The 17523-nt window shown below is 42.4% G+C and overlaps 1 protein-coding gene across 1 annotated transcript; it reads right to left on the minus strand.

The window, feature by feature from the left end:
- Window positions 1–628: 628 nt before the first annotated feature.
- Smokxl2 (sperm motility kinase x like 2) lies at window positions 629–16945 on the minus strand. The gene is made up of 5 exons (XM_039096502.2): window positions 16779–16945; window positions 13718–13809; window positions 10977–12721; window positions 10470–10640; window positions 629–1119 (listed from the first exon to the last, which is right to left on the minus strand). The coding sequence occupies exons 3-4, from the start codon at window positions 12686–12688 to the stop codon at window positions 10604–10606; spliced, it is 1749 nt and encodes a 582-aa protein (XP_038952430.2). The 5' UTR covers window positions 12689–12721; window positions 13718–13809; window positions 16779–16945; the 3' UTR covers window positions 629–1119; window positions 10470–10603.
- Between the last annotated feature and the right edge of the window lie 578 nt (window positions 16946–17523).

Below are 17523 nucleotides of genomic sequence, written 5' to 3' on the forward strand. Positions count from 1 at the left end.
TCATCTATACAATAGCAAGAGGAGTTCATTCTGCCTTATTGAGGCCTTCCCGCTTAAAGGGAGGTGACCCTGAATAGACTCTGACAGGGAATTATATACCTTGCTAAGAACTGGGGCAGAATTCAAGCAGTTGGTAACTAGGCAGGATATTATTGATGGGGCGAAGTGACCTCCTACTTACTAGTGATCAGTGAACCATTCCTGCTTTTCCAGAGGGGAAGGAGAGGTGAGTTGAAAATCATAGGTAGCTTTGTTTAACAGTTTGGCTTTCAGTTCTGTGAGATCTGACTATTCCCTGGAAGGGGGGGTCATTGTGCTTGAAGGTCGGCAGTGGAACTTTCCCACTGGTCTTCAATTGACCCACACCTCTGGCTCTTTCAAGAGTGATTCCTTCCCACAGGCAGTGGTCTTTGCTGTAGTAGAATCAAATATGGGGAGAGTATAGAAAGGAGCAAAAGAAGGAAATAAATAATTTAGGTTAAATAAAAGTGGCAAGAAACCATTAGCGAGAAAAAGAATTTTAAGATTGGGAAGAGAAAATATCAAAAGGTAAAAATACAAAGTACCATGTTGTCAAATACAGAGTAGTCAGTATTGAACAAATATATACACAAGCAACAAATATGGACTCTGCAGGTATACTTATATTTATTTCTGGATACACAAGATAAGTAAAAATATATAACAAGTTTAATCACGTAAAGAAGTCCATCAACTTAAGAGTGAAGGCATGAGAAAAGTTGGATATAGGATAGCTGGGACAGTTTGGAGAGGAGGTACAAAAGAGGGAGGTGATGTCACTGTTTCAATTAAAACATTAAAATATTAGATAAATACATATGTATGAAAAAATTATATACAAATAAGAGGAATAAAAAGCAAACCTTACAATCTTCAAAAGAAAACACACAGAAAAAAAAAAGCCCCAAGAAATCTATATCTCAGAGCATCTTCCTTTCATCTGCCCTCCTAGTGGAAGGAGCAGGATGTTGGAGACCCTTTTGTTATACATGGATTTTAGTCCTGGTGAGTCCCAAATGGTCCAAGTGTCCACTCATCAGGCCACTCATTGTGTCCAGTCCGTTGTCCAGCAGGATCAAAAGTCCTTGGCTGCCTGGACTGCATAAAGAAAACTGGAGTTAAACAAGAGAAAGAAAAAAATATTCATCACTAGAAAACCCGAGTAGGTTTTTTGCCACGGGACTTAGGTTTATGTTCACTAGCCAAGAAATAGACAGACATGACTATAAAATTTAGACAGTCCATAGTTGGAAAAGTCTAGATAGATCTATAAAGAGTTAATGTGTGCATGATACATACATTACCTCAGAGTTACCTCTCTTTCTGTCTCTCTGTCTCTCTGTCTCTGTCTCTCTGTCTCTGTGTGTGTGTGTGTGCGCGTGCGTGTGTGTGTGTGTGTGTGTGTGTGTGTGTGTGTGTGTGTGTGTTTGTGTGTTGGTGTCTGTCTGTTTGTCCTCATACCTGGAGGCCAGGAATAATCATCAAATGCTTTTTTACCTCAATATTGAGACAGAGTAATATGTCAGTAATCTCAGGCCACCAATCTGCCACACCTGCCTCTGTTAAGCTCAAGGCCTAAGATGACACCATGATTCTTCCTTGTCTGATTTCCAGAGTCCTTTTGTTGCACTGTGACACTTTACCCAACATCCATCTCCCCAGCTGCAGAGACCAGATCTGCCAGGTAAAAATATTTAGAATGTCCTTTTTCTGACAGGATTGCACTCAGCCTGGTACTTCCTCTTGCCTATACTGGCCTTGAAGTTGTGTTACTTGACAGGGTAGAGTGGCTCAGAACTGAAACTTCTACATTGCAGAATTAGAGACAGGAAGAAGAGGATCATGCTCAAGGTAATCTTTAGCTACAAGGTGGCCTGTTGGGATTTAAGAGACCTTGATGAAAACAGAAATGTTCACAGCATAGCATTACACTAAAGGAGGAACAGAGGCAGCAAGATCAAGAGGAAGACAAAGGTAGCCTGGGCTTTCATTCTATCCCGAGTGGTATTCTCTCTGAATTTTAGGTTTGACTGTGTGAACACTAAAACCAGCATAGCAACACTATTCCAAAATAGAAAAAAAAAAAAAACAAATGTCGGAAAAAAAAGTGAAAGTATGCTTAATTTACATAAACATATCAGAAAATAAGAACCAATTTCTTCTGTTTATTGTACATGGAATATGTTCCCTTAGCATACACCTGTGAGTCTGTTAGAATTAAGAGTGATATATTAGCTTCCTGGTTGCTGCCGCTGCAGAGAGCCCCTGGGCAGCACCCCACGAGCGAACTTGAGCCTCGGGACCACAGGTAAGACCAAATTTTCTGCTGCAAGAAAGCTGCCTGGTGAGCTTGGGACACACGGAAGCAGAATTTCTCTAGGACCGGGCACATTCTGTGTTTACCGGAAGTCCCACACCCGCGGATCCCGGCCCGCAGCAGCTCTCTGCTCCCAGACCCGGTGAGAGAGAGACCCAACCGCCTGGTCAGGTGGGCACTCCTGAGGCTGCAGAGCGGAAGAGACCACCAACACTGCTCACCCCTGCCCACATCCCTGGCCCAAGAGGAAACTGTATAAGGCCTCTGGGCTCCCGTGGGGGAGGGCCCAGGAGCGGCAGGACCCCTGCCAGAGACACCGCCGGACCCTGAAGGAAACAGACCGGATAAACAGTTCTCTGCATCCAAATCCCATGGGAGGGAGAGCTAAACCTCCAGATAGGCAAACAAGCCTGGGAAACCAGAAGAGACTGCTCCCTGCACACACATCTCGGACGCCAGAGGAAAAAGCCAAAGACCATCTGGAACCCTGGTGCACTGAAGCTCCCAGAAGGGACGGCACAGGTCTTCCTGGTTGCTGCCGCTGCAGAGAGCCCCTGGGCAGCACCCCACGAGCGAACCTGAGCCTCGGGACCACGGGTAAGACCAAATTTTCTGCTGCAAGAAAGCTGCCTGGTGAACTCAAGACACAGGACCACAGGAACAGCTGAAGACCTGTAGAGAGGAAAAACTACACGCCCGAAAGCAGAACACTCTGTCCCCATAACTGACTGAAAGAGAGGAAAACAGGTCTACAGCACTCCTGACACACAGGCTTATAGGACAGTCTAGCCACTGTCAGAAATAGCAGAACAAAGTAACACTAGAGATAATCTGATGGCGAGAGGCAAGCGCAGGAACCCAAGCAACAGAAACCAAGACTACATGCCATCATCGGAGCCCAATTCTCCCACCAAAACAAACATGGAATATCCAAACACACCAGAAAAGCAAGATCTAGTTTCAAAATCATATTTGATCATGATGCTGGAGGACTTCAAGAAAGACATGAACACACTTAGGGAAACACAGGAAAACATTAATAAACAAGTAAAAGCCTACAGAGAGGAATCGCAAAAATCCCTGAAAGAATTCCAGGAAAACACAATCAAACAGTTGAAGGAATTAAAAATTGAAATAGAAGCAATCAAGAAAGAACACATGGAAACAACCCTGGATATAGAAAACCAAAAGAAGAGACAAGGAGCTGTAGATACAAGCTTCACCAACAGAATACAAGAGATGGAAGAGAGAATCTAAGGAGCAGAAGATTCCATAGAAATCATTGACTCAACTGTCAAAGATAATGTAAAGCGGAAAAAGCTACTGGTCCAAAACATACAGGAAATCCAGGACTCAATGAGAAGATCAAACCTAAGGATAATAGGTATAGAAGAGAGTGAAGACTCCCAGCTCAAAGGACCAGTAAATATCTTCAACAAAATCATAGAAGAAAACTTCCCTAACCTAAAAAAAGAGATACCCATAGACATACAAGAAGCCTACAGAACTCCAAATAGATTGGACCAGAAAAGAAACACCTCCCGTCACATAATTGTCAAAACACCAAACGCACAAAATAAAGAAAGAATATTAAAAGCAGTAAGGGAAAAAGGTCAAGTAACATATAAAGGGAGACCTATCAGAATCACACCAGACTTCTCGCCAGAAACTATGAAGGCCAGAAGATCCTGGACTGATGTTATACAGACCCTAAGAGAACACAAATGCCATCCCAGGTTACTGTATCCAGCAAAACTCTCAATTAACATTGATGGAGAAACCAAGATATTCCATGACAAAACCAAATTTACACAATATCTTTCTACAAATCCAGCACTACAAAGGATAATAAATGGTAAAGCCCAACATAAGGAGGCAAGCTATACCCTAGAAGAAGCAAGAAACTAATCGTCTTGGCAACAAAACAAAGAGAATGAAAGCACACAAACATAACCTCACATCCAAATATGAATATAACGGGAAGCAATAATCACTATTCCTTAATATCTCTCAATATCAATGGCCTCAATTCCCCAATAAAAAGACATAGATTAACAAACTGGATACGCAACGAGGACCCTGCATTCTGCTGCCTGCAGGAAACACACCTCAGAGACAAAGACAAACACTACCTCAGAGTGAAAGGCTGGAAAACAACTTTCCAAGCAAATGGTCAGAAGAAGCAAGCTGGAGTAGCCATTCTAATATCAAATAAAATCAATTTTCAATTAAGAGTCATCAAAAAAGATAAGGAAGGACACTTCATATTCATCAAAGGAAAAATCAACCAAGATGAACTCTCAATCCTAAATATCTATGCCCCAAATACAAGGGCACCTACATACGTAAAAGAAACCTTACTAAAGCTCAAAACACACATTGCACCTCACACAATAATAGTGGGAGATTTCAACACCCCACTCTCATCAATGGACAGATCATGGAAACAGAAATTAAACAGTGATGTCGACAGACTAAGAGAAGTCATGAGCCAAATGGACCTAACGGATATTTATAGAACATTCTATCCTAAAGCAAAAGTATATACCTTCTTCTCAGCTCCTCATGGTACTTTCTCCAAAATTGACCATATAATTGGTCAAAAAACGGGCCTCAACAGGTACAGAAAGATAGAAATAATCCCATGCGTGCTATCGGACCACCACGGCCTAAAACTGGTCTTCAATAACAATAAGGGAAGAATGCCCACATATACGTGGAAATTGAACAATGCTCCTCTACTCAATGATAACCTGGTCAAGGAAGAAATAAAGAAAGAAATTAAAAACTTTTTAGAATTTAATGAAAATGAAGATACAACATACTCAAACTTATGGGACACAATGAAAGCTGTGCTAAGAGGAAAACTCATAGCGCTGAGTGCCTGCAGAAAGAAACAGGAAAGAGCATATGTCAGCAGCTTGACAGCACACCTAAAAGCTCTAGAACATAAAGAAGCAAATACACCCAGGAGGAGTAGAAGGCAGGAAATAATCAAACTCAGAGCTGAAATCAACCAAGTAGAAACAAAAAGGACCATAGAAAGAATCAACAGAACCAACAGTTGGTTCTTTGAGAAAATCAACAAGATAGATAAACCCTTAGCCAGACTAACGAGAGGACACAGAGAGTGCGTCCAAATTAACAAAATCAGAAATGAAAAGGGAGACATAACTACAGATTCGGAGGAAATTCAAAAAATCATCAGATCTTACTATAAAAACCTATATTCAACAAAATTTGAAAATCTTCAGGAAATGGACAATTTCCTAGACAGATACCAGGTATCGAAGTTAAATCAGGAACAGATAAACCAGTTAAACAACCCCATAACTCCTAAGGAAATAGAAGCAGTCATTAAAGGTCTCCCAACCAAAAAGAGCCCAGGTCCAGATGGGTTTAGTGCAGAATTCTATCAAACCTTCATAGAAGACCTCATACCAATATTATCCAAACTATTCCACAAAATTGAAAAAGATGGAGCCCTACCGAATTCCTTCTACGAAGCCACAATTACTTTTATACCTAAACCACACAAAGACACAACAAAGAAAGAGAACTTCAGACCAATTTCCCTTATGAATATCGACGCAAAAATACTCAATAAAATTCTGGCAAACCGAATTCAAGAGCACATCAAAACAATCATCCACCATGATCAAGTAGGCTTCATCCCAGGCATGCAGGGATGGTTTAATATACGGAAAACCATCAACGTGATCCATTATATAAACAAACTGAAAGAACAGAACCACATGATCATTTCATTAGATGCTGAGAAAGCATTTGACAAAATTCAACACCCCTTCATGATAAAAGTCCTGGAAAGAATAGGAATTCAAGGCCCATACCTAAACATAGTAAAAGCCATATACAGCAAACCAGTTGCTAACATTAAACTAAATGGAGAGAAACTTGAAGCAATCCCACTAAAATCAGGGACTAGACAAGGCTGCCCACTCTCTCCCTACTTATTCAATATAGTTCTTGAAGTTCTAGCCAGAGCAATCAGACAACAAAAGGAGATCAAAGGGATACAGATCGGAAAAGAAGAGGTCAAAATATCACTATTTGCAGATGACATGATAGTATATTTAAGTGATCCCAAAAGTTCCACCAGAGAACTACTAAAGCTGATAAACAACTTCAGCAAAGTGGCTGGGTATAAAATTAACTCAAATAAATCAGTTGCCTTCCTCTATACAAAAGAGAAACAAGCCGAGAAAGAAATTAGGGAAACGACACCCTTCATAATAGACCCAAATAATATAAAGTATCTCGGTGTGACTTTAACCAAGCAAGTAAAAGATCTGTACAATAAGAACTTCAAGACACTGAGGAAAGAAATTGAAGAAGACCTCAGAAGATGGAAAGATCTCCCATGCTCATGGATTGGCAGGATTAATATAGTAAAAATGGCCATTTTACCAAAAGCGATCTACAGATTCAATGCAATCCCCATCAAAATACCAATCCAATTCTTCAAAGAGTTAGACAGAACAATTTGCAAATTCATCTGGAATAACAAAAAACCCAGGATAGCTAAAGCTATCCTCAACAATAAAAGGACTTCAGGGGGAATCACTATCCCTGAACTCAAGCAGTATTACAGAGCAATAGTGATAAAAACTGCATGGTATTGGTACAGAGACAGACAGATAGACCAATGGAATAGAATTGAAGACCCAGAAATGAACCCACACACCTATGGTCACTTGATTTTTGACAAAGGAGCCAAAACCATCCAATGGAAAAAAGATAGCATTTTCAGCAAATGGTGCTGGTTCAACTGGAGGGCAACATGTAGAAGAATGCAGATCGATCCATGCTTATCACTCTGTACAAAGCTTAAGTCCAAGTGGATCAAGGACCTCCACATCAAACCAGACACACTCAAACTAATAGAAGAAAAACTAGGGAAGCATCTGGAACACATGAGCACTGGAAAAAATTTCCTGAACAAAACACCAATGGCTTATGCTCTAAGATCAAGAATCGACAAATGGGATCTCATAAAACTGCAAAGCTTCTGTAAGGGAAAGGACACTGTGGTTAGGACAAAACGGCAACCAACAGATTGGGAAAAGATCTTTACCAATCCTACAACAGATAGAGGCCTTATATCCAAAATATACAAAGAACTCAAGAAGTTAGACCGCAGGGAAACAAATAACCCTATTAAAAATGGGGTTCAGAGCTAAACAAAGAATTCACAGCTGAGGAATGCCGAATGGCTGAGAAACACCTAAAGAAATGTTCAACATCTTTAGTCATAAGGGAAATGCAAATCAAAACAACCCTGAGATTTCACCTCACACCAGTGCGATTGGCTAAGATCAAAAACTCAGGTGACAGCAGATGCTGGCGAGGATGTGGAGAAGTAGGAACACTCCTCCATTGTTGGTGGGATTGCAGACTGGTAAAACCATTCTGGAAATCAGTCTGGAGGTTCCTCAGAAAATTGGACATTGAACTGCCTGAGGATCCAGCTATACCTCTCTTGGGCATATACCCAAAAGATGCCTCAACATATAAAAGAGACACGTGCTCCACTATGTTCATCGCAGCCTTATTTATAATAGCCAGAAAATGGAAAGAACCCAGATGCCCTTCAACAGAGGAATGGATACAGAAAATGTGGTACATCTACACAATGGAATATTACTCAGCTATCAAAAACAACGAGTTTATGAAATTCGTAGGCAAATGGTTGGAACTGGAAAATATCATCCTGAGTGAGCTAACCCAATCACAGAAAGACATACATGGTATGCACTCATTGATAAGTGGCTATTAGCCCAAATGCTTGAATTACCCTAGATCCCTAGAACAAACGAAACTCAAGACGGATGATCAAAATGTGAATGCTTCACTCCTTCTTTAAATGAGGAAAAAGAATACCTTTGGCAGGGAAGGGAGAGGCAAAGATTAAAACAGAGACTGAAGGAACACCCATTCAGAGCCTGCCCCACATGTGACCCATACATATACAGCCACCCAATTAGACAAGATGGATGAAGCAAAGAAGTGCAGACCGACAGGAGCCGGATGTAGATCGCGCCTGAGAGACACAGCCAGAATACAGCAAATACAGAGGCGAATGCCAGCAGCAAACCACTGAACTGAGAATAGGTCCCCTATTGAAGGAATCAGAGAAAGAACTGGAAAAGCTTGAAGGGGCTCGAGACCCCAAAAGTACAACAATGCCAAGCAACCAGAGCTTCCAGGGACTAAGCCACTAGCTAAAGACTATACATGGACTGACCCTGGACTCTGACCCCATAGGTAGCAATGAATATCCTAGTAAGAGCACCAGTGGAAGGGGAAGCCCTGGGTCCTGCTAAGACTGAACCCCCAGTGAACTAGTCTATGGGGGGAGGGCGGCAATGGGGGGAGGGTTGGGAGGGGAACACCCATACGGAAGGGGAGGGGGGAGGGGGATGTTTGCCTGGAAACCGGGAAAGGGAATAACACTCGAAATGTATATAAGAAATACTCAAGTTAATAAAAAAAAAAGAGTGATATATTAAGGATTTTTATTGGAGTGGTTAGTGTTTTTCATCTGTTGGTTTTTAATTTTGTGAATCTATTTCCATCAATTGGGATTTTATATTTGATGTTTCTATTTTGTGTTTTCCACTTAAGGCCATCCTGAGGGGTACATGGCTCTCTAGGAGTCCAGTATAAGAAAATCCATTGAGACCCACCTGAATGGAAGTAGTTTATGTAAAAGTAAAGACAGACACACTGACAGAGATATAGACTCCAGGGCTTCTAAAATCAGGGTATGGATGACAAGGAATCATCAGGGTGTGAGGCCAACTCTTAAAACCTAGGCTAGCCAGGGTCTGTGAGAGGTTTTCCTTGGTTTTGTCTGAGTAGCTAACCTGGTTCAGTGCTAGAGGCCAGCAAAGAACCCCTTTAATGAACTTTCCCAGACTTGTGCGTTGTGGGTTCAGATACACGAGGTCATATGATGCTCTTCTTGCTCCAGAGTGGAATATAATGTGCTTTCCCCTCAAATTAGAGAGAGAGATGGTCTGTCCTAAGAGAATTTCGTGTAGCTCAGGGGATAAAGCACATGAGAAATATGTATGTGAGCACAATGGTGGAGTACTATAGGGACATGCTGTTAAACTCAGCACATATCACTGCAGGATTACTATGCCAGGATCCTTGATGTTCTTTGAATAAATTAAGAGGGACATTGGGACAGAGGGACCCTCCATGTCAGTCATATGATATTCTGTACACCTCATGCTGTGGAAGATGTTGATACAGTCTAGTTAAAAAGAACACAGGAGATGATATCTTAACAAATGTAACAGTAGGAGGGACAGGGAAAGCTTCCCAGAAGCTCTCACAAAGGAATTGCAAGGCTGTTTAACTGGGCATAAAAAAGCAGTGTGCAAATTCTCAGGTTAATGGAAGCAGCCTGGGTATATTTATCCAGTGAGATGCATACTCCAGTGGAGGCCTGAAGCTGGCATGAGGTAGGGCCACACCAGTTTGCTTCTCCATCATTAAGTTGTTCTTTTGACTCTGCTCATAACACCTGTCCCTCCTCCTTCGAGGAGGCTGTGACACAGGTAGGAATCCTGTTACACATTTGAAAGTTGGCCTTGAGGGAGCAAACATAGAGAGGTGAGTAATTACAGGGCAGAACTGGTGAGAGAGAGGGCACAGCTGCCTTGGGAGTCACTCCACAGTATGGGTTTTGTAAGCATTACCCTGAGTTGGGTCTGAGGACTTAAGCAATATAAACTGTGATATCTTTTGCAGGGCAGAAGGGGTGGGTGAGGGTCTGGTCAAAGTGTGACAGAAGGATTCCCTTCACAGGAGACATACAGGCCTCATATTCAACCTGGGAACCCATTTTAGCTCAGGTCTGATGGGCTGACTAGGGAGACTTTTCTGAGAAGTCTACTTCATGATGAAGACCATGTTCTCTGCAAGAAACAGGAAGCAAGAACAGTACAGTCCCACAGAACAATCTCTGATGTTTACCTATGCTAGAAGAGAGGGTAGAGGGCTACTGATCCACGGACAGATTTAGGGCACTGTTCTACTTCATCCCTCCCTTCTGAGCAAGACACAGTGAAAAGGCAGGCCTTCCTGCCTGGGGCTTTACCTGGAGAGACCTTGCTGTGGTGTGGACAGCTCTTCCACTGGAGAAGGGGCCTGCAAGCACACAGGCACCTGGACATCTGGCCTGGCACCTCTGAGATTGTATAATCTTCAGCCAGGCCAACCCCCACCACTGGCTTAAAAGCCAGGGAGCTGAGGCTGCTGTTCTTCAGGACTTGAAAAGAAAAAGACACAGAAAAGAGGCTCTTGGTGTCTTTGAAAAACAGAGAACTTCCTGTGCTTTCTATAAAGAGCCATAGCACCCCACTGGTTGTCTTAGGACTCTCTGCCCCATTTGGGCATGCCCCCACCTCCCTCTCGTCCTGCTTTAATCAGTGTCTCTGATTCCCCTTATGACTCAGGAAGCATCAGATCACCCTTCAGGGGTTTCTATGGACTTAATCCTTCTGTAGTTACAGGATGTCAAGTTTCTATGTGCCTCAAGACCATCCTCATTTGACACAAAGGACAAGTGGGAATATGGATGAAATGAATGAGGACATGCACCCACCTGGTCCTGTGGGTGACACAATGTTCTCCTCTCTTCCTGAGAGCCAAGTTATTGCAGGAGACTTGATTTTCCGATGGTGGTGGCAGACAGCAGCACAGGTTTCGAAGGCTTCTACTAATTGTTTTTTTAAACCCCTTCCAGTGGTGACGCCATCCCCGACGGGAAGCTGGGCAAGGCACTTGTGGCTGGCCACTAGTGACTGTATCTTCATGAACCATGGCCTCTTCCTTGATGAAGGTGTTTTCGTCCACAACTGTCTCTCTCTGCCAGGTATCTCCAGAACAGCCTGCAAGGCTTATCCCCTTAGGTGTCTGCAGTGATGCACAGAAATCATGTGGCGGTATGAAGGAAGACACATTCCTGTCTGCTGTAGTGGAATAGGTGTATTGAAGTCGAGGTGACTGGATATGTTCAGTTAGACTACAAGAAAACACAGTCTTGGAGTCTGAGAATGTCTTCCTGATTTGCAGCCTGTTATCCTTGAATTCTTCAGCTATAGGATAGTCCAGGAGGTCGAGCTGGAGAGTGTTGGTCCTTGTTTGCTGGTAGCCTACAGCATGCCTTCTGACAACCTTCCTGGATTTCTTCCTATCCTTCTTCTCCCTCATATTGGATGAATGTGAGGACAAGGTGAAGGAGGAGAGAAGAGGTCCCTTTCTCTTAAGAAAACGAGGGAAGGAGTGAAGATCTTCTAGACCTGACTCCACTTGCTGGTGTGTGCAGACTTTCCTGAGTGGCTTGTGCTGTTGAATCAAGTATGTTGCCAGCACCTCGTTGATATTTTGGTCTATCAGAGACTCAGTGCTTTTCTCAGGTGTATGCCTCATGACTCTCATGGCTTTGATGGTGCTAGGGCTTGGTGTTCCTGTGAACGTCTGTATGGATGTCGGTGGTGAGTAGGCCTGGCTGTCTTTGATCATGGGGCACATCATAATTTGCTGGATGCTGGGCCTCCTGCTGGGATTTATCATCAGCATTTCCACTATAACATTGAAAATATCGTTGGCAACGTGAGGCGGAATGCTGAAATTGGCTGAACTGATTTGTCTCCTCACCTCTGCAAATGACTTGCCTAGGAAAGGCAAGTGCCCAGTCACCATGAAGAAGAGGAGGACACCTACACTCCATACGTCAAATGGGCGGCCCTCATATTCCTCAGCTTCAAAGAATTCTGGCGCACAGTATGGCAGCGTGCCACAGAAATCAATCAGCTTCTGCCCAGGAAGTGTTTTAGCAGCTAGGCCAAAATCACAGAGCTTGGCATTCCACCTTCCGTCTATCAAAATGTTGTTGGCCTTTATGTCTCGGTGGACAATATTATTGTCATGGCAGAATTGTACTGCCTCTAATATCTGTCTAAACATTCTTCGGGCCTCCCACGATTTTAAATATCCACATTCCCGGATTCGGTCCAGTAGGTCTCCCTGAGAGTCATGCTCCATGACCAGGTGGGTGGCCTCTCTTGTCTGGACCACTTCGACCACCTTGATGATATGAGGATGGCCCAGGGACTTTAGAATGTCAACTTCCCTGCTCATCACTGAGGAGCACTTCTCGGTGTTCTTGAGAACTTTTATAGCTACACAGGTGAGGGTTGGGACGTGATAGGCCATTTTTACCACTGAAAATCGTCCCCTTCCCAGGGTTCTTATGATCTTATAGTCAGTGGTAAAGTTCTCGATAGAGTCTCGGCTCTCTGGGTCCTGCTCCATGATCAGGCCCTCCTTTATATGGCTAGAAGCAAACTTGCAATGAGACATAAAACAGACATTTAAAAACAGGCCCCAGAACATGTTGATACGCTCAAATTCCTACATTAAAGAGATGAGAAAAAAAGCTCAGAAAAACATCAGACAATCTACACATGTACTTTACATACGTGGGAAGGGAAGGACAAGGACCTACTATAAAGGAGCAGATGCAAAATATGACATAGAGGCGGTTGTCAGGGACCAACTGCAAACTGAAAGAATCCTAGACACTAAAAGCCATGAAATTGGAAAATCTCACCATCCTCTCTCCTGATCTCAGCATTCTCTTTGAGTAGAGGCTGAGCTTCAAGAAAAGGTGTAAAGAGAACTGATCCCCGAAAACCCATACTATGCAGGATGGCGATATGCGTCTGGAGTTCCCAAATTTGGCTACTCAGGCAGAGGACCTGTAGGTGGTCTCAGAACACAGGTGCCCACAGCTACCCTATATCCAGCTCCAGGGGTTACGACACCTCTGGATGCTAAGCGCACCTATACAGCACACTCACAGGTGGTATACACCACTTAAAATAGTGATACAAGTCTTTCTATATAATTTTATTAACATGAGCTGTCAGGTTAGCAACGGAATCAGATTTCGGGGAAGTGGAAATATAGAGAGGTAGAGAGAGATTTTATTTTCTTACACAACTGAGTTATGCTATGTGAATATGTTATTGTATCAATCCTAGGGATGGTGTGAGAGACTCACAACCACCTGTAACTCCAGACCCAGAAAACCTGACTCCCTCTTCTGACCTCCACAGAATGCATCTGGGATATGGTACTCAAGGCATATGTGGATGCAAAACTGTCATACACATGAAGTGAAAAAATAGAATACTCTAACATAGCAAACATAATTTAATAAAATGTGAAATAGAAGATAATAAAAAAACATGGAAATGTAAATGCATAACTGAAGCCAGCAAATACAGAAACCAAAGTCAAACAGAGCAAGTTGAAGTGTCCAAAGTTGGAGAAACTCACTATGTCAGGGTCCAACAGCTCCTGAATGTCCAAGTCTAATTTCTGTGTCTTCAAACTCTAATTTCTTTCCAGCCAAGCAACAGCTTCTGTACCTGTAAGGACAGAATGCTGCCTCAATCAGAGCTGTAAGGTGTCTATCCATTGTCACAGGGTTCCTTGGGAGGTTAGAGCAAAGAGCAGCCAACACTGTGGCTAGGCACGGTCCATTGCTTCTCCTCTGCTTCTGTCTCCATGGACAGGAAGTCTAGTCTTGGTCATTGGAGAACTAGAGTGCAGGTTTGACTCAAGAGTCTGTCCCCAGTGTTACCCAGTGACCCATTTCTTCCTACTTGTACCCCTGCCCAAGGACCATAATTAACCCCAACTTGCACCACCTAGTGAGAACAATGTTTAAACACTTAACACTCCATCTTTAACAAGGACACTTTTGTCATTAATAATCAAACAAGGAATCCTGAGAATGACAATGGACGCCAGAGCTTTGGCATCCCAGTTTTTTATAGATTCTGATATTCAATGGCAAGTTGATGGACATTGTCTTGCTTTTCACATGGACCCCAGACTTCATAAGTTTGTAATAATTCATGTCCACATTCAATGTATTCTATTTACATTTTAAACCCGGATGAGTGGTTGCTAAAGGATTGTAAGTCCTGACTACCTTGATTGTTGTGACAAAATGCTATTATTCATTGCACCCCTGGGCATGAGACTACCATTTGTGGGGCTGAGAGGAATATGACACCATTAATCCCATATTGCCTGCCCTCAGGCTTGAGACTTCTGACCAAAGCTCAAGATCTAGAAACAGTGAGCTGATATGTTCCAAATGATCAAGTAAACACCCGTAAGCCAGGAACCTATAAACAACTGATGTAGTAGATGCCTTGTTCTGGAACTCTGGGTCCTTCTGCTCTCAAAGATAATGCCTTGTGTTTGACCTTAAAAACAACAGAAATTGATTACTTGTGCATCAGGATGTTAGCAAGGCAAGGACAAGTACCCAACAAATTAATTATGTACCAAGGCTGCTTTCTAATTCTAACTGGCCCTGTGTATGTATTCCCAGAGGGTCAAGAAAAAGTATGAGATCAGTGTATCTTTGGTAAAGGTGACATCTTGTGCCCTGTAGCAGTTTCCTGTGTATCCACATCTTACTGCTGTTGAATTGGGGTTGAAGGTTGAAGTAGGAATTGGCACAAAACAGTCAGATAGGAAAAATCTAGACTTGGGTAAGCTACCTGGACCCAGAGTGATGAGAGTCCCTCAGGGTCCTCTGACAGACATAGGACAAAGTTAAAGTCAGGATAGTCTCATAAAGATGAGCCCATGTTAATTATAAAATTTGTGAAAGTGGAGGAGGAAGATCATCACTTCAAGTAATCTTTGGCTACTCGGAAATGATGATTCCAGCCTGTGCTCCAGGAGCGTCTGTCTCATGGAACAAAAACACACTTGCGAAATGAAAGAAAGAAGTGGCTGCTATGTATTTTTGCTTGATCTATGTTCCCAAAGCTCTAGAAAGTAACTTTAGACCCATTGGGCTTACACATGAGATTATGACATTAAGGACAGAGGTGCTAGGGCTTTTGTGAGCCATTTGCATGTGTTTGAATGTATGCTGCTATCCCCTCTCACCACAACTCATCAGTTTTACACATTAAAGGAATCTGACAGGACTCACTAAGAACCAACTCCATGACAGACACCAAAGGAAATGGACTGCAGTTTAGCAGAGGTCAAGGAAGGACATTCCCTCTTGAAATGTTCATAGTCATGTAGAAGCACCACATGTGTACACATTGCACACAAAGCATTTCCTAGCAATGCTAACAAGCTAAACCTTCAAACAATGAAACGGAGGTACAGGTATGGTCCAGCCATGGTTTTCAAAGTCCTACTTGTTAGGTCTCTAATCAGATGTTAGATTTTTGAATGTCCCAGGGAATATAACCCTCCTTCCTCAGCAATGTCATGGAAAGCAAAAAGGATCCTGAAAGGTTCTGTTCTCCACTCCCATTCCACTAACAGATAAAAACTATAGGAATGGTGGAAGTAGTTTGATTCAAGCCTAGGTTTGGAAATTTGGAGAGGCACATTGTCAATATAAAATTCCCTCTCTTTCTCTAAATGTTGTTTGAGTGAGTCCAGTGGAATGCTGGGCAGACCATTGCAGCACTAGGCACTTTTTTTCCTGGACGTGTACTTTAAGCTGTTTTGCCAGCAAGACTCAAAGGCCCATGCTTGTTCCTTTGCTTCAAGTTCATTACTGGCCCGACCTCCTGTGCCTGGTACCACACTAGCTTCAGAGTCACATTTGTTCTCCTGAAGATAGAAGATAGCAATTCAATGGAATGACAGCTGCTAACAGAATGACCCAGCTAAATGAAGGGTCATAGTATCATATGTCCCACTTTGGAAGGTTCTTCTTGGCAGTATAAAACTGGATCTTCTTAGACTTATATCTATTCTGTCCTTGAATTCTATTCAGCTACCTACTTTCATAGTTATCATCCAAAAATTAGGATCTAAGCATTGCCTTGTAGCTTGCATAGGGTCATGAGTTTTGCACTGCAAGGAAGATCCCAAGTTAACCGGCTAGGGGGAGGCTTCCTGCTAAATCACAGAGACCTGTTGGTGCCTTTCCTTAATAGACCACCCAGTGTAGCCTATCAGTCCTCTGAATAGGAGAACTTGAAACAATTGGGCCAGTACTTGGAAAGAAAGTGAACAAACTAAAATGGAAAAACTGAGGAACCTGAAAGGGACAAGCCAGGGAAAGTGTGATCATGGGAATATGGTCAAAGTTCTTCATGTACATGTCTGGAAATACCATTAGGAGATTGTTGGTGCTGTGTAGTTATCATAAACTGTTGTTCAAAATTAGTTCATGGAATAAATACATGTAAAATATGACAATGTAAAATCAAGTGATAAATCAAATCAACAAAGAAAAATTCTCCTATTCAATATTCAAACAAAAATATAGAGGAAGAGAGACTTAGTTTAAATACAGACAACAAGTCTAAAGTGAGATATAGGAATATAGAGAAAAACTCACTGTGTTCAGATTCAACAATTCATGAATATCCAAGTTCAGTGGCTAGCTGAATAAAAGCAATTGCTGTCCAACCAACCAACCAACCAACCATCCAACCAACCAACCAACCAACCAACCAATCAACCAACCAACCAACCAACCCAGCCACCAACGAACAGCTAATGCCCTGTATAGACAGGATGTGTTTTCAGTAACTCAGGAAGTAAATGACCTCACAATGGTTCCTTTTGAGATCAGAGCTGAAATGGACCAATGAGGGCTGGGCACAGTCCACTGGTTTTCTTTATTTTCTGTCCTCCAGACAGGAAAGGATTAAGGTCAGTGAGGCAGTAGAGACTTGAGGAAGATGGTTACACCCAGTTAGCAGTCCCTATATCTCCTATGACCTACTTCTTTCTGCTAGGTTATGTTTTTCAGATTTTCTACAACCTCAGAAAACAGAGTCACATGCCAGAGACCAATGTTCAAGCACAGGATCCTCTCTTGATAGTAGATATCCAAAGCCCAATAAAGCCTCTTTCTACTTTAAAAATAATGAGTGGTATCATATGAATTATAATAAACGATTCACAACTGATATCCAACACTGGTTTATGGACAGTGTATTAGTTTGCTTTATTGTTTGTAATATCATACAGTTACGTACATATATAGAGCCATGACCTTATACTCAATGTCCTCAATCAATTACAAGGTTCCATGACCTTACCTAAACTCAATTCAGTTTTTTCCCAAATTACTCCAG

This window comes from Rattus norvegicus, chromosome 17, assembly GCF_036323735.1.
Source record: "Rattus norvegicus strain BN/NHsdMcwi chromosome 17, GRCr8, whole genome shotgun sequence".
In the NCBI taxonomy this organism is placed as follows: Eukaryota; Metazoa; Chordata; class Mammalia; order Rodentia; family Muridae; genus Rattus; species Rattus norvegicus.